A 24,306-nucleotide genomic window follows, 5' to 3' on the forward strand; every position below is an offset into this window, starting at 1 on the left:
TGTCTTACTAACTAAGTATCCATATTATACAATAAGTGATAGATAAATGAATACGCTTATCTGAAATTGAAAAATGTTTTCAATCAAACTATAAATTATGAAAAAACATTTCCGTTATTAAGACTGCATACTGAAATTTGCACAATTTTGGCTTCAAATGCATCGCTTCAAAATAATACGAAACAATCGATTAACAACCAATTTTTACCGATTCAATCGAGCCGTGTTCGATTATTTTTCGGACTCAATTAACCGAGGCATCGATTATTTCTAGTTTAGTGACCATCGCTAACTGTTTTCCGATCTAGTCTGCGGGATGCTTTTTTTCCCAGTCAATTATGCCCGCCATTCTTCTTTCAATGAACAAACCCTCGCCTAAAATTAGCTAAATAAAATCATACGGTAAGGGTGGTTCCTTCCCGTTTGCCGTGAGGGATGCACACCTACGGATACACCAACGTTTTCCGCGTCACCGCACGCGGCTGACCCCGAAAATTACTCCCGCAGTGTTCCGGACGCGAAACGTATAAGCCGGGACGACGCGAGTCGAGCGGATGGAAAATGTATCGGTTGTTCACCCTCCGCTTGAAAACGTCGCGACCATATTGGCAATAGCCGACGAGGTGTGGGACAAAGGGAAGAGAAACCGGTGGAAGTACACGCCAACTTTCTCCGCAGGTGTCGCCGGCTTTCAACCGCGGATGTCGCCTAACCGACTGGTAGAGAAACGTGTTGGCTACTTTGCTAATTAAATTTCAGTGAAACTTTAGCTCGAGCTTGCAGCGTGGAAAATTTAGAACTTTGATATCCGGTTATCGACAAACACCGTGTTCAATAATCACACACATTCTCGTTAATAGCTGATCGTGAAGTCAATTTGGATTTAAAAGAAGAAAAAGAAAAAGAAAAAAAAAAAAAAAAGAAATGAGTGAATATGAGTACTATGGATCAAATTGTCTTATTCGGAATATCGATAGCTTTATAGAAGGAATAATCCCTCGAAGAGAAAAAAAAAATAAATAAACGCGAAGCTTCGCGGAGTAGAATTTTTCTTGGCAGAACGTCGCCGCAATGAGCCGCTGTTTTAATATCCTTTAAGCCCGCGGAGAACGGAAATAGGTTTTCACCGGAGAATAAAAGCCCCCGGGCAAAGCTTTACAACGTTATTACACTGGCGGGCATATATTAACGTTGACTCGAGCCTCGGGCACACGTACCGTTCCGTAATGAATGTTATTATTATATTTTTTTCCACCCCTCGGTGGGTCTGAAAATCAAACGTCAAATACAGCCGCGAGGCGTTTGTCGGCATCATAACAACAGGCAGTCCAGCACCGCCGTGCGTAAATTTAAAATAAAATGTACAACTAGAGAGAAAGGAAAAAAAAACAATGAGGAAAAAAACAAAAGAACCCGAGAGTTACTTTGATCAGCGGTTAAAAATCGCGTAGAAACTGGATTTTTTTTCTTCTTACTTTCTTACGCATCATGCTTGTTTTCTTCACCGCAGGTGAAACGAGCCAATGAATCCACGGAGCAGAAAATTTTACGGGAATAAGAATAGCGGTGGGCTTTTTCTAAGCTCGGATAAGGCGGCCAAGAATCTCACGATAGCTACTCCGGTTAAAGTTTATGCTTTCGATGGCTTAACGATATTACTCGAAGCTCCCTGCAGAATCCAATCCTTCGCTCTTAAATTTTCCGCGCTGTTGTTGCGCCGCGGAAAACTAGACCAGATTATCAAACTTGTTGAAAACTATAACAAGCCCTCCATGGAGGCAACGCGATTCTCCATTCCGCTGATCAACCCATAGCCGATAATCTTTAGCGCTGATAAAGCTACGCGGCCGCTCCCCGGCTCTCGGTCTGCTAATTCAATCGAAACTCTGCCCTTACAGCCCTGGCTGTCGAAGCCTGAAACTATTGGACACGTAGAAGACGGGCGAGGCCCTCCGGAAATGCGGTTTCAACTGGGAATAGAATTTCGGAAGCTTGGCTCCCCGCTGTTAGGTAATATCGAATTAGGCTGTTTACTTTATCTTGATATGGCTCAAAGAGGGGTCGACATTAAGGGTGAAGTCAAACACGAGTAGACGGTTGTAAAAGTGGCTAAATTTCCAACTTTATACCACTGTGAACTATCTTTTTTTTTTATCGACCGAAGACGTTATAAATTTTTGATGAATAACAGAATTTTGACTTCGAACGGTCGCCACTTAAATAAAAAAAAAAAGTTTTCAAATTTTGGATTCTGGAACTGTTCTAGAATGTTATCGAAAAATTTGATAGAAATCTATTCAGGCGTTTTCAAGATATCGCGAAACTTGCAAAACATGCCGCGAAAAGTGTTTCCGGTTGATTGATCATAGGGGAAAACAAATTCTCAATAAAGCTCGACTTACCTACGTACTTTTGAATAAAACAAACCACAACCGAATTGAATAATTGGTTATCGAAACACGAGATGTGGTAGCTTGAAGAGTGCGAAACTGGTGACAGCGGTGGGATTTTTCGCAACAATTTATTCCGGTGAGTAGTAGCGACAAGGCGTTCCAAGCATCGCGAAATGAGTTATGCGATTCGCTAGCCGCCAGCAGCTGGTGAAACTTGTGTTGGTATAAGAAAGTTTTGCGAGACCAGTGGAGGAAACTTTTTCGCTGTTGCTCGTTATCATCCTGCAGTTACTTAGCCTCCTGGACATGTTTATTCCAACAGGGAGTGCTGTTCGTTAGCTGTTATGCCCGGCAAGAATTGTTTTTCTTTTGTCAACTGTTATGAGGGTCGGCATAGCCGAAGACAAACAATTTTCCAACTAGCGTACGTTCGAGCCACTCAACGGTGAACGAAATGGGGGAATTTCCGCACAGGAGGAACGCAACCGTTCGGGCACTCAGATTTAACAAGCCGCTCGGGTTCCTGCAGGCGTCTCACATTCTTAAGTCGGGATTCCAGACCCGTAGAAAAATACCGCGGATGCTGAATGCACCGTAAGAATAACCGAGTAAATCGCACCCCTGACGATCACCTTCGTCCACAAAACTCACCCTATCAGTTGTCGATGATCGTCGCTCAACGTTCATCGAATTCTCCAGAGAACGTTGCCTCGGGAGATCGAATCATGCTCGGGGAATATTTTCAAATAATTTCAAATTGAATTGCATTTCTTCGATTGTTCCTTAAAATTACACTTTATATAATTATATAGTGCAAGCTTATAAGGTGTTGCGTGCAGCGATGCACTTGTGGAAATAACACCGTCAGCTTGGAATATAATTCGTAATCATCAGTGTCGAATAAGCAAAATGAATTCCAATTTTTAATTTGAATTATCAAACGGCAGAAAATCTGCATGACTGTAATGGCATCCCCCCCCCCCCCCCCCCCTTATTATAGGCGTCCGAAAGGAAGGGTGGGAATGTTTGCGATTAGCCACAACTTTGTGAAGAAAAGACCAATGCTTTGTCATTATATGATGAGAATTTAGGGCGGAGAATGAACTGAGTTTATTGCATAAGGGGTGTGGCAAAATTATAGGCAAACCAAGTTACACTGAATTTATTATGATTGCGGTAGGTGCGAACTGAGATAAATATTTAATTTAGCTAAGTAATCGCCGCTGAAGAATAATACATGCGTATAATAATAAAATGCATATTTCTTATTTCTTCTTCTTTTTTTTTTTTTGTTTGTTTCTGTTATAAACGACGCTGACGTAAGCCTGTAATTGTGAAATAAGTACCAGGCGTTGGATGAATTGCGTGACGAAAAATTTTCTTCTTTCAGCAGCTGTGTAATTGATAAGAAAAAGAAGAAAACGATATTCTCATAAAGCATATACTCATATGAATAAGTTCGTATCCTTGAATAATTTGCATCTCGATATATTTTGGTGGATAATATATTATATGTATACTGCTATTTAAACTGACGGACTGTTAAAGACGCAATCGCTGGATCTTTACACGTGTATCAAATTTGTTCAGCTTGTATCGTCTGCATGAAAACCAGAGAAAAAAAAAAACAAAACTGTCCTTCCGAATAGATATAAGTTGTGTCAACCCTCTGCCAGCCATGTTGTTTTTACCTATGTTACCAGTCAACATGGACGATTTCGTTCCGGGCTCTTTTTTTCCCACTTAAGGGTTTTCAAAAATTCACAAAAAATTCAGGTGATTAGTTTCAGGTACCTACTTGATATCCCAATAGTTTGCATTGCGAGATTTTCAATCAGTTGATTAATAGGAATGGTTAAACGATGAAAAAATCCCGAGACAACGATAATAGAGAAAAAGTCAGAGGGTGGACGATATCGTTTGTGTTGGCCGCTGGGGGATTGGCCCTAGTCACTTAGACATATGGAAACTTCCACATTACTTACACGGGGTTATCCAGACCCCAGCCAACTTTGGAACGTTATTACCGTACGCAACATCACGTTACGCACAATTACGACTTGGAAGAAATTCTGAGACAAAATTTAAGGATTAAGAAATAGACTCCGATCTTAGTTTAAGCAAAAAACGATGGAGGATGTGGTAGAAATTCTTGAGGCAAAAAACAAAAAAAAATAAAACAATACGCAATACGTATTTTCAATCTTCCGTCATTTCACTTGCACAAGCAGCCCTGATTCGAGCACGCCGATTTTAAAATTGTACGTCAAAGTCGATTCTGGGGTCAACTGGACCCCGTTGCAAGTGACTAGGGTTAATTACGACTGCGTTATTGAAATGCCCTTTGGGTTGATTAGGACTCGGTAGGAAAGCGAGTAAATTTATACATAAAATGTCGGAAGGCTGCGGGGTGAATCTCAAGTGCATTATCATCTAGTTTTGAAGCTCTGATTTCACCCCTCCAGGGGTGTACATGTACATGTGTATATATTGTACATGTATATATATATATATATACATATTGAACACGTGCGTATATGTACGCGGCGGGTGACATCAAAGGGTATCAATGCAGCCGCGAAGGGTGAGAAAATATGTAAAACAGGTGACTGCTGAGTCCGCGATTCCTCCAAAGCCGCTCTGAAATATGGATGGAATTTGAAGGGCAGGCTTTGAGCCTCCGACTGTGTCAACTCGCGGTGCGTGAAGCGTACATATACACAAAGGGTACCTAAGCAAACAAACTTTGTCACTAGGCGCCGGAATAACCCCATAGTTACGTTATAAACTCGACACACCCTTCGCGATGCGCGTCACGTTTAATCCTAATCAGCCAAACGCGTGTCGATAACACCCCGTGAATAACAATCATTCCGTCAGCCAATTATCACTCATTGAAATCGTCTTGCTTGCCTGCTCATCAAGATCTATTTGTAGACGCGTATTTTGTAGAGATTTGAATTTGGTTATTTTTTTATTTTTTTTTTTCTCGATTAAACACGATGCAAGTACCAAAATTAATCGAATAATTTCACTAAAAGATTAAAAAGATTATTTTATCGAATATTGTACAATTGTGTATAATTAATTTGAATCTCGATTTTTATTTCGACACTTTAATGAAATGATAAAGTTTGCGTCACCTAATTAATTTATTCAGGCCATCAAATCCGTTCCATGAATTATATGTATGTATATATATTACAGTGTGGTAAAATTTACAAAAATTATCAACGTCACTGATTGGTTATCGCGATCAATATATTTGGTGGATCGTATATTGATTCTAAAAAATGTACTCACAGTATCACAATTTTTGATATTCGAAATTCAAGATTCTTCTAAGCAAGGGACGCAGAGGCTTCACGAAACTGAAGTGGAACATATTTTCGGATTTTAATCCCCTCTCCACGTTCATTTCGCAATTCCCGGACCTTGGAATGATGGGGGGGGGGGGTTGAAGGTGGGAGGGAATTGGCAAGCGTCGAACCGACTTTGGTATTGGTTTGACAAACGTGCTCGCAAGCGCGTGATCGAAATTCGTTTAATCAATCGCAGATCGGTAATGCGGAGCAGTGAGACTAATTAGTCGGCTAGACTTCGAGGTTCTGGAAACTGGCTAATAAGTACGCTAACAAGGTTGCCATGTAATAATGCGTTACGTAGGTAATAATTATGCATTCACGTAACGATAAGCTGACTGTAGCTAGGATACAAATTATGACGAGGTGGGCTGGTTTGATCCGTCGATAAATCCGACTTGACGCTTAAATAGAAACGACTTCGGTTTTGGTGCTGATAAATTTTCACCGCATCTATGAAATGAGACCAATTAGCGCAGAGGAATCGGAATTTTTGGTTGGAAAAATTGTTCGATCGTCGAAGCTTTCGAGCTTCGAAAAATCTTGGGGCTGTTTTTTTGGGGACGTGCTTTTTTCGCAAGCTCTTTTCTCAGCGATGGAATATCACCGATCGAAAATTGTTCGCATTTAGGGAGATTCTTGTCCCGAAACAGGTTCGACGCTTGTTTAAACAGTTGTTTGGCAGATATCGAGTTTCCGTTTCGTCTCCCTGCAGCTTGGCTCACTGTTTCAACTTTTGAGTCCGCCTCACCATTCCTCGTCGTGACTCTCGAGACGCCGGTTCCACATTCAACCAACTCTCGAGCCGAGAAGATTTGCGTCGTTTTGTGACTTGGATTAAGCCCAATCTCCTCAGATGGCTTGCTTCATATCCAAATGCACCGCGGTTTCTAACTCTTGTCGTTACACTCCGAGATATTTCATCGAGCAAACAAGATGCTGTGCTGCAAGCACGTAGCTCGGAATGCTTTGGTCAATAATTAACCACATCCACTTTTACGATATTGTTGTTATCGTCGTTTTGCGACCCCCAAAATTCCCTCAGCAGGCTCATCGTCACGTCCACTTACTTATTAGATCGCTAAGCATGCTTCTAGCTAGGCGTTATTATTAGTTATCAACTGACTAAGTTGGTATGCGAGCAATTATTTGATATATAAATTCCTCAATGTCTCCTGAAATTATGGTAATTATTCTCGAATGATTTTATAATTACGGTTTACTGAAATATGACAAGTTGGGCATTTGTGTTTTTTGGTCAAGCAGATCGATTTAATCGTTTTTTCTTCGTCATTTCAATATTCCCAGGTGAGAAAAAAAAAAACTGGATATGAGAAAAAAAAAGTTGCTTCTCCGCTCGATTTGCAATTTGATTAAAAAATTATACAGGAGGCGGATTTTAATCGGTAAAAATTTTTGTACAATTATCTAGAACGATGAGAATTTCGTAAAATTTTTCTAAAACAATATCTTCGAACATCCGGTTGTAAAATATCGGTGGAATTCTACGAGAAGTTGAAACAGCGTGTTTTCGAAATTTGCCGAAGCATCAACCTTCGGTTCGGTAAGAAATAAAATAAGGGTTGAGAGTCGAAGCCGCGAGGTAAAAGGAGAGCGTTTGAGAAAGGAACTCGCGGCGGCAAATGTCGCCGTTGTTAAAACGGTCAAGGGTTTGAACGGGGCAGAAAGAGGAATGGAGGAAGGAATAGAAGCATCGCCGAGAACGCTGAGAACGTGAAATAGAAATTCTTGGAGGGTCTTTGGGTCCGGAGACATGCTCGCCTCCATAAAGTCGCGACAATGAAGCGCAGAAGCCCTGCTTCTCCTCCGCCACTTTCTCGTTACACCCCCGGCTCTTCCTCTCTTCCTCCATCTCGCCCCGTCCCATTTGGTACCGTTATTTCATCCCCCAGATAGTTCCGCTGTCCAACACTGCCGTAAATTCAAGTTCATATGCGACCGTAAAATTTTATCCCGCTTCAACTGCCCGGCATCAGTAAAGCTCAGTCAGCCACCCTCTTGTCCGTCTCGAATATTTTACCCCCTCGTCTCCCTCCCTTTTTCTCTTCTTCCCTCACAATATATTATCTGTTTTTCTTTTATCCTTTTCTATCTCCGCATAAAATTAAGGTGAAAATTTCAACTATGGCCAAAGGAAACGGTCCTAATTCTCGTAACCGAAAGTCATACTTTTTTCTTTTAAACCGAATCTTTAAATTTTTGTTCAATTCTTGTGTTTCAGGTAACGCGGTGAGTTCGATTCCTAACGGGCTGATGATACTCCTGGTCAATACTCTTGTCGTCTGTTCTTCCATATTTTGAACTGCTTGCAACAAGGTTTGTTCACATATTTTCTCTTTCGATTTTCATTATACGCATACGAGAATCTGATCTTTTCATTGTTTAATGCAGTTGAAACAGTTTTTCAATCATTCTTTCAGATCATTTTTTACGTTTCTTTCTTGTTATGTTTTTTTTTTTTTTTTTCTCCATTGTTGTTCTGTCAAGTTTTACAAAAGTGTTATTTTTCTTTTAAATTCTGATTTCAGATCACGCATTCGGAAGAGTCTGACCCGCATGTATGAGACACGATTTGGAAAACCGTCAACGATATTCCTCGTGTCGTTTCATTGTCAATCATCATTACTCAAGATTATTATAAATTCATATGATATATATATATATATATATATATATATATATAATATAAATATATATTGAAACCCCCACACAGACACATTATATAGTACATAAATTATTATTATTATTATTATTATTATCATATATATATATACTTTCTGTTACATGATCTTAATAATCTTTCAATTGTCATCAACTTGATACGACGCCAAGCTATGGATAGTTTAAAATTCAAATCGCAGCTGATCAAAGAAAATTGAGAATGAGGCAACTTCTCGAGCCGAAAGGTAGGGATAAAAAAAAAATCAGCTCTGGCTTGTACACGTGTGAAAATGTTAATAACGGTCAGTGGTAGAGGACACCGAATGGTGTAAATTGGGAGATTAGATGATTTTTTATGTACGTATATCGTCTGCTGGCAGTTGTATAAAATTTGCACAGGTGTCGGAACGTTATTCTGGATAATGATAAGTATGAAGTCGGGTTCAGTAAAGCGTGAGAATTAACAGAAGTGCCGAGAAAATTAAATACAACGCGCAATTATACTATTTATAATGCTAAATGCAGACTTGAATTGTGTGAAAAAGATTTGGAGATGAAAAAAGAAGAAAAGAAAATAATATGGCGAGACGTTTGCACGAAATTCGTTGTCTCTTGAAAAATGGCGCGATGGTCGGCATATTCATGAAAAATGTGACACGACAATATGAAAAATAATTATATCAATTCAGTTTTCGTTAACTCAGGTAAATAGATTTTCGGACACTACCTACAAGTATGCGTATGTATGTTACGTAGGAATTTTCTACAACTTGAAAGGCAGGAGGAGATCAAATTATACATATATATACTTGTGAAATACATACGTGTGTGTAAAATATGACCCACGTGTAACATATAAATAATAAATATGCTCTGTAATATAGCACAATTTTTTAACGGATCGATAATATAATAATATATATATATATATGTATAAATATACGTATACTGTACATGATTTATCGGGCTGAATAATAACGTTTAGCCGAAGAATCTCTTTTCGCCCTTAAGGCAAGATCGTAAATTTATCAAGACGTAACGTATAAGCGATTATATGTATAAGACGTCGCGAAACAGGGTAAGATGAAATATTTTGCCAAAGAATATTGTATAATATACGTACGAACGTGAGCAGGTTTCTCCTAACATCACTTTTATTGTTCATAATGTGTTGTTAAAGAATTATTATCGATCGTTATTTTGAACTTCGAAACTTAACGGTGTCCGATTATTCAATTTTAAGTAAATGGATAAATTAATGAAATTGATTTTACGCTGCGATTAATCGTCAAAACTCTGGATACTGACAGAGCTTTGGGCAGAGAGTAAAAAAAAAAAACAACAAAAATTACGATTATTGCTCTGGTAGTACATACGAGACCAATGGTTACATTCATAAGGACTAAACTAATATCGATGTTTGATCTGGAGGAAATAGTAAGAATTTAACTAGTCTGTAATAGCTAATCACGTCAACTTTATACCAAATGTTCTAGTAAACATGTTTTAAACTTATTGAATTGTAAACAACGCTATAAACACATCCAAACATATATATATATCTCATATTATGTACATACACGTGGAAAAATTAATTTTTAGGGCAAAACTGCAGCGTCTAGTTCAACGTTTCGGAAAAACAAATGTCAAGCGGAAGCAATGTTGCTGGAATAAATGCGAGAGCGGAATATCTTCGCGTTATGTTTCCAAAGATGAATTTTCAACCTTTTCTTTTGTGCAATATTGCCTCAATCTGTGTTTGCATTTGTAACGTGCTTTCTATTTGTTTAAAACCAAATGATTCATTGGAATGATGCATTCCTCAAAATTCGTTTTCACGAGTAAGTATCTTTGAGAATAATTTCTAATTTTCTTCACCATAATTGACATTACGAAACGATGAATAAGTTCAACCTAGCTGCAGTTTGACATTTTGGTAACAATCAATTTGCGGAAATGTTCGTATCGGTGAGCTGATGACCGTTTGATTTGCTTCGCGGAATTAATTATTAATCGGTGTCTTGTTAATTTCTTTGGTTTACATTGCTTGGTGTATTAAAAGTGAAAGTTCAAGCGGAGTTATTGCTCTTTAATATCGCTGTAAAAAATGTTACCTGTTTGTATCTTAATTAATTACTGCTACGATTGTTGTTGCCTATATGTACGAGATTTGTGGTTTTTCTAATAATAGTATAGCTAGCCTGAAAATTGTTATAGCTGTGATGGAAATTTTCTCATTTGCAATCTTTTTTGGAGATCAAGGTGCAGAGGTAATTAAAAAACCGAAAGATCGGGACATATTGGGAAACGATGTAATTAAATATCGGAATAACGAGAAAGATATACATAAAAATATATGAATAAATGAAAAATTTTGTACACTAATAAATCTCGTATATTATTTTCAAAGAAATTTATCATTTTCACAAATACGATATCGTGTAATATATCTATCGTAAGCCGTACGGCGTTTGTTAATTGTAATATAATAACTATTCGTGACTAATTTGGTACGACTGAAGGATGAGTGTGTTATGTCAGCTATTGTACAGACTCTCGTGGCGGAGTGATAATATATTTTTAATCGAAATGCGAATAAAATTTATTTAATGCAGTGATTATTCACTATTTTACAATAATTATTACTGTACCATAAATTGCATCGGCTATAGCAGTATATATAACGTTGTATAAAAAGAAAATTTTAAAATAAATAAAACATTGTCGTTTTGAAACCGCGGACTATATTTCCAGCCCATTCAAATTCGTGTGAACAGAATTTTTCCACCGATAGTCGAGATATAAAAATAAAGCCTAGCCTTTTTCGAACGATTTCAATAGTTAGCAGAAAAACCAAAACCAGTGGTTAAGCTAATTTAAATTTTCTGCAATCACACACAGTGAAGTTATCAAAGTCCTAAATTTGTGTCAATATTTACGTTGCTGATAGTTCAATGAGTTTGATTTCGATATGATGTTCCTTTTTATGAATCCCTACCAGTTAGGATTTTCTATAAATTTTGAATTCTATGTGAGATCGTGACTTTTGATTTTTCAATATCAAGCCTATCTTATCACAGTCGTACAATTTCAACTTGAATAAGCAGATTATTGGACGGTAAGTACATACAAGTTTTTGTGTATATATGTATACGAGATGCGAATTTCAAGGAGCTCGGAGAAAGATAATTTTTTTTATACACAAAGCGCGATTGATTTCTTAGAAAAAAGTCATCAGTACCTTGACAATGACTGATGATACACAAACAATTTGATCTCCAAATAACATTTTCTCAATACGAAAAGAAAAAATCGAACAAAAAATGGCTTCAATGAATATCCTGCAAATGCTGTGTCGATGTGTTTCACGTTTCTCTCACCTTTTTAATTATTTTTCATCCTTCTTCAACGGGTTCAGAAATCAAGAACTACTCTCCTTTTGTCATGCTACGAGAATGATTTTTCAAATACCGAGAAGCGTGCAATGAACTAATCATTATTAATCAGTTATAAGTTTCAGTATATGAAACAGATTCTTAAATTATTGCTATCACGATATTTGCACGCGTATCACCATTATTATTTCAATCCCAGATCTGATCACCCTGTTTTGGAACATGAATTAAAAAAATATTTTGTGCTTAAAGTGTTTTTCGTAGGGCAGCCCGAAGAATGAATTCTGGCATTGAATAATTGTGGTGTGATCATGTAAATTAAAGTTTTCATAAGCAAATAAAGTTTGAAGAGTTCCACAGTTGTTTTCACAAATCAAATGATGAAGTCGGAGGCTGCTCAACGTATGAATATTCTAATTTCACCCTTCTCAATTCAACGTAATTTCTAAAATGTCTTGAGCGATAAATTTTTCTCGATTTCATTACCCTCAATAATCAATTTCATTTTGTTTGCTGCTAAGACAGTTGACATGACTTTAATTCCGGCGGACAGAAGCAAACAAGAACAATTTATCGTTGGCATAAGGTAAACAAATCTTTGACAGCTGTACGTGACAGATTTTTCATTTTTGTCAAGCTTACTTGACAAGCAGGCAAGTGTTTCATGGGTATGAATTGAAAATCTCTGACCACCCTAACTATCACGCAATCACAGTAAATGTATACTTTATGATCAGCTAGCGAAACGTCACAGTTCCTTTTATCGATAATACATTATGCGACAAGGGAATAAAGTAGGTGATTATTCCCGTACTACATATAGAACTTTATTTCCCACTCAACTCTGTTCATATTATTAACTCGAAAAGAAAATAAAAGAATATATGATCTCAGATTTCCCGGAAATGCGGGAGAAAAGTGTTACTTTGAGTTCTACGTTTGAGAACGTATAATCCGTCCTTGCCCTTCATGAACCTGGTGAACCTCGCGAAAATTTTATTAGTTGTTACTATCCAGAAATTTGAAAATCTCAGCGTTGACTTCAGGATATCAAGAAAATTTATAACATCTTTAATGAATAAATAACCAGGTAAGTTTCGTCAAATTTAAATACGCTAGATTAGAATCAGATGGTTTCAAAATTTGTCCATGATTCGTTGTAATGATAGAAAAGTGTTTTCTGGTCTGAATTTATAAAACTTTTCGGCTAAATTGGTTACATTATGGATGTAAATTTCAAGTAACCGCAATAGTTTACTGTGTACGTTGCTTGTCACAGTCCACTTAATGTTTAAGGATGTTTGGATAACTTAAAGTGGATAAAAGATGTCTTCAGATTGGTATCAATAAGTCATTGTGACAGCGAAGGGTTTCAAGTGAAATATTCATAATACTATAGCAAGAGTCACTTTGTTGTCTAATTGTTTAGGGTAATTAATTCGATCGCAACAACTTCAAATCACCTCCAAATAATGGAGATGCAAATCATTGTCCATATCAAATTGTGGTTACGAAAATTGTCCGTTCGAGCTCGTCAAACACAATTTAATCTAAACTAATGCACCATTTTATTCCAATCCTAGTTAGTTACTTGAAATAATTTTTAGGAAATTTTTAATCACATAATTTGAAAACTTAGTTTATGAAAATACCTTAGTCACATTTCATATATAATGGTTCGGTAAGCCACTCCAATTTTTGCAGTTGAACTGTTCCGTTTGTGCAAAGCAGCGAATCGCCCAGTTGATATCAAATACTCTCGACACCACAGCTGTTGAAAAATTTTCCGATAATCCAAAGTAAACTAAAAAGCGGTTATTATATTGTGACAAATGCGAAAGTACGTGTTATTTGTGAATCGAAACCAAATGAAGGAAGCAGAATTATCGGAGGTAAAATATGTGCAAATAGTCTGGTGGTAGAATGAGCAAATTTCCGACGATGAAAGCAGCTTTAAAGTTTTTAGGATTTTGACGACGTGTCATCATGCACACTGATTTATTTCCTCGCCGATGATTTTGCATGGATAGTTTATCATTTATCGATGATTAATAAAGTAACCTGAGGCTGCAAGAACTTTCATACGTTAATAAAAACGAGAATGAAAAGTTAATCAATCCATTTCTGTACATCGTATAACTTTATTCATGCAATACGTGATGGGTTTTGTAACCCATCAATTTTCAACTGGTACTTGTATCAGCAAACATCAGTTTCTTCTTGTTCGTTGACCGTCCTTTTTCCACTAAATGATATTGGTACGCAAAACCTAGCACAAGAAGTTTTCATAATCCTTGAAGAAGTGACAAGGTGTAGGTGAAATTTCTTGGTTTTTAAATATTGGCAAGATTGTCAAAGCACGTTCCATTTCTGCGTTCTGATGACGTGTGTTTATAGTATCACAGTTGTGTAAAGCCAATTGATAATCACATGACTGCGTCTCATGGGTATAAATATGCCACCTTAAATCTGTATACATTACCGGACTATTCGTTGCTGGTTCTCTTCTGCTCACTATGAAGAAATCTTCCTGCTCGATTCTCGCCGTGTTGGTGTTGTTCCAGCTCTGCGGTGGAATTCATACACGAGGCGAGTACACGGTTTTTTGTTTCACTTATTACGATTTTGCGTCCAAATGTGCATCATCTAACTATCATCAACAGTCAACACCCAAAGGATGAAAGGCTGCTGATTTATTTACCAACTGCAGGCTAATTCTCAGTTCATCGCTAATAGCATAAATTTTTCCGTATTTCAGTCATTTCTGATATACCTTCACCGGACAATAACGAGGGTAGCGGTTTCGGAGGTGATGGAATTGAAGGTGAGCAATGAATAACAAAGCTTAGAGGTCATCAGTGTTACTAATAAGGGCAGAATCAATTTCACAGAGATTTGTCCATTTCAGTCACCGCTTGATTCTTACTTCATTAACATCGACACCAACATGTGGATTCCAATGAATCCTTACTACAGTAAACATAGATGTGTCTTACCGATGCTGTGTAACATAGCGAAAGTCCTTCATCACCGTTAAAATTAACTGTGTCGTATTTCAGAGATCCAAAATGGATTCGAATCGATCAATTCTGGGCCGGAAATTGTTCCGATAGGTGAGAGTGAAGGATTAATATTAAGAGATGATCAGTATTACTAATGGATGCTACATGAGAACCAGAGCATTAGTTTCAATATTTGCGTGTTTCAGAGGTCAATGGAGGAGACCAACAATATTTGGAAGGGTTGCCACCTGCTCCAATCCAAGGAAATATGGGTGGTATTCCAGAGTTCAACAATGGATTCGACTTAATGAATTTTGAGCCTGAAAATGTTCCGATAGGTGAGTGTGAAAGATAAATATTATGAGAAGATCAGTGTTATTAATGGATGCTACACGAGAACAAGAGCATTGATTTTAACACTTGCATGTTTCAGAGGTCAATGGAGAAGACCAACAATATTTTGAAGGATTGCCACCTGCTTCATTCCCAGAAAACATGGGTGATAATCCAGAGTTCAACAATGGATTTGACTCAATGAATTTTGAGCCTGAAAATGTTCCGATAGGTGAGTGTGAAAGATAAATATTATGAGAAGATCAGTGTTATTAATGGATGCTACACGAGAACAAGAGCATTGGTATTAATACTTGCATGTTTCAGACGTCAACGGAGGAGATCAACAATATTTTGAAGGATTGCCACCTGCTCCATTCCAAGGAAACATAGGTGGGTGGATAGCAATCTACATAGCAATGAATTTCATGTTACAAATACGAGCAAGACATAAATATGTTTGTGAGAAATACAGCCGTAAGATTGTATGAGAAGGGTTCTTTCCTTTTCAAGAGTTCAATCTCGAGGTAGCTTTATCAAGTTCACGTGTTTCAGATTACATCGTGAGTCAAGGCGATAATGAAAACGGGCAAGCAGCCTTCGGAATTCAGGGTGAAGGTGAGCAGACAATGATTCTTGATCGATTGACAAATGTCATTCAATATGCATGGAAAAGTACAAATATTCGTACAAAATGCAGCTATTCAAATATGTTAGGCTAATCATTTTATTCAAGATGTCCAAGAAAAGCTGTCTATTCAAAGTTTTACTATTTATTCCAACAGCTTTATAGAATGTAGAATAAGAATCAGATGGAGTTGAAAGTTTTTGAATTAAGGTTTAAACGAAACAATGAATGTGGGTTTTCATATGGATTCAGTGATTTTAGGAAAAATTCTCGCGATTGGAATCGCTCCGATTTATACAGGGATTGGTTCATTTTGTCAATGGGTAGAATTTTGTCGATCAATTCTCTTGTCCTATGTAAAAGTTCCTATTGAATGATACTGGGCTGGTGTCAGTGAGCTGCGATTGAATCGTTGTTAATATTGTTCAGTCATATTACAGAGCGAAAATGAAGTTTCAGTGAATGATAATGGAGCACAATAGTAAATCGCGGTATTTTGTTGGACGGTTCACTCAATTTTCATTTCGTCGAACGAGTTTTTGAATCCTGTAGAATCTTTTCGCTCGATAGACAAAGAAGTTTATTTTCGACAGCGCTGATGTAATGTAACGTGCAAGTGTTTTGTCGTCGTTCGTATTAACCTACGTCCATTTCAGACGCTGATGCGGGCATTCCAGTAGGCAATGACGAACAGCCAATTGATAATGGTAGGTTCACGATGGTGATTAGAGTAATAATTATGATGTTCCTGTACAACTCGGTGTATCGGTTAATATGTTGTCCAAGAATTTGGCTAATTATTCGCATATTGTAGGTAGTTTTTTTATTTTGCAAACATTTCCATATTCAGATATTCTCCATCATATTTACCTGATTTAGATGCCAACGTTGACGTTCAAGATGATTCACCGGTCATTGGATTTGTAGGACAAAGTAAGTAGCTAACAATTCAACCTAGCGGTGATTGTTATTTCCGATAGATAAAAAGCTACATACGCTTATGGACAATACAGCTGTTAGTATGTGTGAAAGAAGTCTACTATATTTGAGGTGTTGGAAGAATGGTATCCATTTATTGTTGACGTATTTCAGATACCATCTTTGACGAACAAGCGCCGCTGAACAATGCAGGTTTCTCGGATAACATGGGTGAGTGTAACACTAAGCTAATAAGATGAGACACATTTTTCTTACATACGCAGCAGCATCTATAAGAAGATCTTTCTACATTTGGAGCACTTTATTTAGGTGACCGCTCTGGAGAACAAGCATCAGCAACCAATGCAGGTTCCGGTAGTCAATCTGGTACGTGTAACACTGACTAATAAAACAAGTGATGTTTTTCATGGCGTGGAAAGCACTATTTTAATTCAGGTTTTGTAAAAGAAAATCGTTTCATTTGCGTTTTGGTTCATTTGGTTGCATTTACAATTCTAGGTGACAACTCTGGCGAACAAGCACCAGCAAACAATGCAGGTTCCGGTAGTCAATCTGGTATGTGTAACACTAACTAATAAAACAAGTAATGTTTTTCCTGGCGTGAGAAGCACTATTTTCATTCAGATATTGTAGAAGAAAAGCGTTTCATTCGTTTCTTCGTTCATTCGGTTGCATTCACAATTCTAGGTGATAACTCTGGTGAACAAGCATCAGCAAACAATGCAGGTTCCGGCAGTCAATCAGGTAAGTGTCACATTGATTGTCACAACAAGCAATGTTTTTATAGGCGTGAAAACCAATATTTCATACAGAATTTGTGAATGAAAAAGTTTCATTTGCTATTTGGTTTATTCAGTTGCATTTACAATTCTAGGCAGTAGCTCTGGAGAACAAGCATCATCAGACAATGCAGATTCCGGTAGTCTATTTGGTAAGTGTCACAACAAGTAATGTTATTCCTACCGTAAAAAGCACCATTTTTATACACGTTTCGTGAATTGAACACGTTCTATTTGTCGTTAAGTTCATTTCGACGTGATTTATTTTCACTAACGAGTGAACTACAGTCATATTACATTGAATACGAAGACTGAAAAATATGATAATTTTTAAATCGGTTGGAAAAATTTCCTAATACATTTGCATCAAGCCTTACGCTCGCCTGAATTTTCAAACGAACATGCCTGATGAACGCAAAGCTTTATTCGCACTGATGAGAATGCAATTGAACGGTGTGAACGGTACAATAGTTGACTTTACCACAAAACAACAACTAGAGACTCCAAAACATATTATAAATATCAGATACCGCTTGAGTACGGTAATATGATTTGATTAACTCACACTTGTGATACGCAGCTAGAATTGGTTCGCAGATCAGAGACTGTGACATTTGCTCAGGTTTTTATTACATCTGTTGAACAGTTTCATGTTGCATTAAAACTACATTTGCAGAAATATACCAGCCAACAGCTAGTACGTTAGAGCAATCGAAATTAAGATCGAATTGCAATCGAAAAAAATTCTGAGATTTACAGTGAGGTATAACGTCTGTCACCCCGTGTGATTAGATTTCCCGATGCTGTTTCTGAGATCTCTGTATTCTAGGCAGAGCATCTGTTGAATGGAGAATTAATTCGACTGCGACAATTAACGAAGCCGCGACAAACACTGAAGTTGCGACGACGACTGAAGCACAGACAAATACGGAAGCTGCAACAACTGCTGTAGCTGCATCAACGACCGAAGCTCAGACAACGACCGAAGCTAGAACAAGTGACGAAGCTGCGTCAACGACCGAAGCTGGAACGGGTGACGAAGCTGCGTCAACGACCGACGCTGGAACAAGTGACGAAGCTGGAACAACTGACGAAACTGCTTCAACGACCGAAGCTGGAACAAGTGACGAAGCTGCGTCAACGACCGAAGCTGGAACAAGTGACGAAGGTGCGTCGACAACCGAAGCTGGAACAAGTGACGAAGCTGGAACAACTGACGAAGCTGCTTCAACGACCGAAGCTGGAACAAGTGACGAAGCTGCTTCAACGACCGGAGCTAGAACGGGTGACGAAGCTGTGTCAACGACCGAAGCTGGAACAAGTGACGAAGCTGCTTCAACGACCGAAGCTGGAACGGGTGACGAAGCTGCATCAACGACCGAAGCTGGAACGGGTGACGAAGCTGCTTCAACGACCGAAGCTGGAACAAGTGACGAAGGTGCGTCGACAACCGAAGCTGGAACAAGTGACGAAGCTGGAACAACTGACGAAGCTGCTTCAACGACCGAAGCTGGAACGGGTGACGAAGCTGCATCAACGACCGAAGCTGGAACGAGTGACGAAGCTGCGTCAACGACCGAAGCTGGAACAAGTGACGAAGCTGCGTCAACCACCGAAGCTGGAACAAGTGACGAAGGTGCGTTGACAACCGAAGCTGGAACAAGTGACGAAGCTGGAACAACTGACGAAGCTGTTTCAACGACCGAAGCTGGAACGGGTGACGAAGCTGCATCAACGACCGAAGCTGGAACGGGTGACGAAGCTGCATCAACGACCGAAGCTGGAACGGGTGACGAAGCTACTTCAACGACCGAAGCTGGAACAAGTGACGAAGGTGCGTCGACAACCGAAGCTGGAACAAGTGACGAAGCTGGAACAACTGACGAAGCTGCTTCAACGACCGAAGCTGGAACGGGTGACGAAGCTGCATCAACGACCGAAGCTGGAACGGGTGACGAAGCTGCTTCAACGACCGAAGCTGGAACAAGTGACGAAGGTGCATCGACAACCGAAGCTGGAACAAGTGACGAAGCTGGAACAACTGACGAAGCTGCTTCAACGACCGAAGCTGGAACAAGTGACGAAGCTGCGTCAACCACCGAAGCTGGAACAAGTGACGAAGGTGCGTCGACAACCGAAGCTGGAACAAGTGACGAAGCTGGAACAACTGACGAAGCTGCTTCAACGACCGAAGCTGGAACGGGTGACGAAGCTGCATCAACGACCGAAGCTGGAACAAGTGACGAAGCTGCTTCAACGATCGAAGCTGGAACGGGTGACGAAGCTGCGTCAACGACCGAAGCTGGCACAAGTGACGAAGCTGCTTCAACGACCGAAGCTGGAACAAGTGACGAAGCTGCGTCAAAGACCGAAGCTGGAACAAGTGACGAAGGTGCGTCGACAACCGAAGCTGGAACAAGTGACGAAGCTGGAACAACTGACGAAGCTGCTTCAACGACTGAAGCTGGAACGGGTGACGAAGCTGCGTCAACGACCGAAGCTGGAACAAGTGACGAAGGTGCGTCGACAACCGAAGCTGGAACAAGTGACGAAGCTGCTTCAACGACCGAAGCTGGAACAAGTGACGAAGGTGCGTCGACAACCGAAGCTGGAACAAGTGACGAAGGTGCGTCGACAACCGAAGCTGGAACAAGTGACGAAGGTGCGTCGACAACCGAAGCTGGAACAAGTGACGAAGGTGCGTCGACAACCGAAGCTGGAACAAGTGACGAAGGTGCGTCGACAACCGAAGCTGGAACAAGTGACGAAGCTGGAACAACTGACGAAGCTGCTTCAACGACCGAAGCTGGAACGGGTGACGAAGCTGCGTCAACGACCGAAGCTGGAACAAGTGACGAAGCTGCTTCAACGATCGAAGCTGGAACGGGTGACGAAGCTGCGTCAACGACCGAAGCTGGAACAAGTGACGAAGCTGCGTCAACCACCGAAGCTGGAACAAGTGACGAAGGTGCGTCGACAACCGAAGCTGGAACAAGTGACGAAGCTGGAACAACTGACGAAGCTGCTTCAACGACTGAAGCTGGAACGGGTGACGAAGCTGCGTCAACGACCGAAGCTGGAACAAGTGACGAAGGTGCGTCGACAACCGAAGCTGGAACAAGTGACGAAGCTGCTTCAACGATCGAAGCTGGAACAAGTGACGAAGGTGCGTCGACAACCGAAGCTGGAACAAGTGACGAAGGTGCGTCGACAACCGAAGCTGGAACAAGTGACGAAGCTGCTTTAACGACTGAAGCTGGAACAAGTGACGAAGGTGCGTCGACAACCGAAGCTGGAACAAGTGACGAAGGTGCGTCGACAACCGAAGCTGGAACAAGTGACGAAGGTGCGTCGACAACCGAAGCTGGAACAAGTGACGAAGCTGGAACAACTGACGAAGCTGCTTTAACGACTGAAGCTGGAACGGGTGACGAAGCTGCGTCAACGACCGAAGCTGGAACAAGTGACGAAGCTGCTTCAACGACCGAAGCTGGAACAAGTGACGAAGGTGCGTCGACAACCGAAGCTGGAACAAGTGACGAAGCTGCGTCAACGACCGAAGCTGGAACAAGTGACGAAGCTGGAACAACTGACGAAGCTGCTTCAACGACCGAAGCTGGAACGGGTGACGAAGCTGCGTCAACGACCGAAGCTGGAACAACTGACGAAGCTGCTTCAACGACCGAAGCTGGAACGGGTGACGAAGCTGCGTCAACGACCGAAGCTGGAACGAGTGACGAAGCTGCTTCAACGACCGAAGCTGGAACGAGTGACGATGCTGCTTCAACGACCGAAGCTGGAACAAGTGACGAAGGTGCGTCGACAACCGAAGCTGGAACAAGTGACGAAGGTGCGTCGACAACCGAAGCTGGAACAAGTGACGAAGCTGCTTCAACGACTGAAGCTGGAACAAGTGACGAAGGTGCGTCGACAACCGAAGCTGGAACAAGTGACGAAGCTGGAACAACTGACGAAGCTGCTTCAACGACTGAAGCTGGAACGGGTGACGAAGCTGCGTCAACGACTGAAGCTGGAACAAGTGACGAAGCTGCTTCAACGACTGAAGCTGGAACAAGTGACGAAGGTGCGTCGACAACCGAAGCTGGAACAAGTGACGAAGCTGGAACAACTGACGAAGCTGCTTCAACGACTGAAGCTGGAACGGGTGACGAAGCTGCGTCAACGACCGAAGCTGGAACAAGTGACGAAGCTGCTTTAACGACCGAAGCTGGAACAAGTGACGAAGGTGCGTCGACAACCGAAGCTGGAACAAGTGACGAAGCTGCGTCAACGACCGAAGCTGAAACGGGTGACGAAGCTGCATCAACGACCGAAGCTGGAACAAGTGACGAAGCTGGAACAACTGACGAAGCTGCTTCAACGACCGAAGCTGGAACGGGTGACGAAGCTGCGTCAACGACCGAAGCTGGAACAAGTGACGAAGCTGCTTCAACGACCGAAGCTGGAACGGGTGACGAAGCTGCGTCAACGACCGAAGCTGGAACAAGTGACGAAGCTGCATCAACGACCGAAGCTGGAACAAGTGACGAAGCTGGAACAACTGACGAAGCTGCTTCAACGACCGAAGCTGAAACGGGTGACGAAGCTGCATCAACGACCGAAGCTGGAACAAGTGACGAAGCTGGAACAACTGACGAAGCTGCTTCAACGACCGAAGCTGGAACGGGTGACGAAGCTGCGTCAACGACCGAAGCTGGAACAAGTGACGAAGCTGCTTCAACGACCGAAGCTGGAACGGGTGACGAAGCTGCGTCAACGACCGAAGCTGGAACAAGTGACGAAGCTGCATCAACGACCGAAGCTGGAACGGGTGACGAAGCTGCGTCAACGACCGAAGCTGGAACGAGTGACGATGCTGCTTCAACGACCGAAGCTGGAACGAGTGACGAAGCTGCGTCAACGACCGAAGCTGGAACGAGTGACGAAGCTGCTTCAACGACCGAAGCTGGAACGAGTGACGAAGCTGCGTCAACGACCGAAGCTGGAACAAGTGACGAAGCTGGAATAACTGACGAAGCTGGAACAACTGACGAAGCTGCGTCAACGACCGAAGCTGGAACAAGTGACGAAGCTGCTTCAACGACCGGAGCTGGAACAACTGATGTAGCTGCGTCAACAACCGAAGATCAGACAACGACCGAAGCTCAGACAACCACCGAAGCTGCAACAACCACAGCACAGACAACGACTGAAGTTCAAACAACAACCGAAGCTCAGACAACTACTTCTGCTCGTAAGTGGACGAAATCAAATTCATCTGTCAACTGAAATCATCATAAACATATCACTATCGCCAAAAGTGACAATAATTGATCTAATTGACATTGCGTTATATTCCAAATCGACTAACTTGATTAAATGCTTTCACGGAACAACGTTTCCGTTATTGAGAACGGATTTTCCAACAGCTGATTATGGTATTTTACACACATTTCAGCTACCACAACGGAAACTCCTACCACAGTCGTCACTACTCTTTCTGATGGTAAGTGTAATTCGTATACTCTAGACACCGTTGATATTAAAACGTATTTGTAATGCTCCTATCGCCATATGAGATCAATATTTCTACATTGTCACTATAGTATGCACTTATAGGCTAATCTTGTGAGGAAGAGTTCTGTCCTAATTACTGCGAATATTCTCATATTTCAGAATCTTCCGACACGTCGTCCTCCTATGATTCCGGTTGGTCGCTATGGGATGCTGTTGTATCAAGTGGTGAGTAGATGGCAATAATACTCATTACACTATTGTTCCGATATCGAAACGTACATCTGAATTCGAAATTGAATTTGGACGCATACCAAGACAAATTCATTTGCTACATTATATCGAATTCTTAACTTTAATGAAATTCGTCATCAATTTATAATACTGCTCATTGATGTTGATGATTCGTCGAAAATTCATGCCCTGCCTTTATACAAATCTTTATGTTTCAGTCAAGACCGCTGCATCGGCAACTAAAAATACGTTATTCGGATGGTTATAAGTTTGGATCTTCAAGTGTGACTTACACATTTTTTAGCCATAAATTGTAATATCTATTTGTAATAAGACACTATTTTATTTGTCTGGATTGACAGAGGATTGTACATGCCACGTCGCATTCAAACTTATGTAGTGCAGTCAAAGAACTTTTCAACCTAACATATGAGATCAAAATTCTGTCAAGTTTGTAATATACAAAATCATGTAGGACGAAACAAACAAGAAAAGAAAATGTTTTCGTACGTTAGACGATAAATCTGGATAATATGTCAGATTTATTAAGACAGTTTTATTCTCATTCAAGGAGACTCTGTACTACTTTGCAATTATTTCAGCATCAGACGTAATTTTGATAAAACGATACATATAATTTTTGGAGAAATATGTATGGTTTCATTCATCACGCATATAAGGTCGACAAAATTTGCGTGAATTACAGCAATACTTTAGATGCGTTGATGTAGTTTAGGTTTAATAAACTTGTGTCTTTCGTGAAAAATAAGGAATTCCAAATACTCATTGCTACTAGCTGGGTAATAATCTTTGCCAAATCGTAAGGTGTTTCAAAAGCATTTTGTCACAATGTGCAGAAATTTAAAAGCAAGTGCTGTTCATTCCCTGACCGCTGACGTTGAACGACATTGGGGCAAGTGGGCAACGTTTATATGAAAGACGATTAGTAGTGATTGATGCTAATCGAGGGCCGCCAAACACAATACACCTGCAATCTATTACTACTTTTCTGTTCATAGATTCTCTTTGAACTAACTACGAGGAA

The 24,306-nt window shown here is 40.3% G+C and overlaps 2 protein-coding genes across 4 annotated transcripts in view; both read left to right on the top strand.

The window, feature by feature from the left end:
• LOC124222857 (uncharacterized) overlaps positions 1–11,056 on the top strand; it is a 115,133-nt gene extending 104,077 nt beyond the window's left edge. For both annotated transcript variants that reach the window (XM_046634297.2, XM_046634299.2), the window contains 2 exons: positions 7,998–8,092; positions 8,305–11,056. In XM_046634297.2, the coding sequence (XP_046490253.1) occupies positions 7,998–8,077 (80 nt within the window). In that variant the 3' untranslated portion in view covers positions 8,078–8,092; positions 8,305–11,056. The remainder of the gene's footprint in view (positions 1–7,997; positions 8,093–8,304) is intronic.
• A 3,269-nt stretch (positions 11,057–14,325) lies between these two features.
• Positions 14,326–23,910, top strand: LOC124222855 (mucin-19-like). Of its 2 annotated transcripts, none has more exons than XM_046634270.2 (19): positions 14,326–14,421; positions 14,591–14,656; positions 14,892–14,945; positions 15,041–15,172; positions 15,268–15,399; positions 15,495–15,560; positions 15,723–15,785; positions 16,452–16,502; positions 16,675–16,728; positions 16,888–16,944; positions 17,044–17,100; positions 17,233–17,289; positions 17,422–17,478; positions 17,609–17,665; positions 18,343–20,607; positions 20,752–22,767; positions 22,972–23,019; positions 23,190–23,255; positions 23,480–23,910. In XM_046634270.2, the coding sequence occupies exons 1-19, from the start codon at positions 14,349–14,351 to the stop codon at positions 23,527–23,529; spliced, it is 5,421 nt and encodes a 1,806-aa protein (XP_046490226.1). In that variant the 5' UTR covers positions 14,326–14,348; the 3' UTR covers positions 23,530–23,910. The 2 variants fall into 2 exon arrangements, with proteins under 2 accessions (XP_046490226.1, XP_046490250.1); XM_046634294.2 differs by having other exon boundaries at positions 21,112–22,767.
• The last annotated feature ends 396 nt before the right edge of the window (positions 23,911–24,306 follow it).

The sequence above is a fragment of the Neodiprion pinetum genome, chromosome 7 (genome assembly GCF_021155775.2).
Source record: "Neodiprion pinetum isolate iyNeoPine1 chromosome 7, iyNeoPine1.2, whole genome shotgun sequence".
Lineage (NCBI taxonomy): Eukaryota > Metazoa > Arthropoda > Insecta > Hymenoptera > Diprionidae > Neodiprion > Neodiprion pinetum.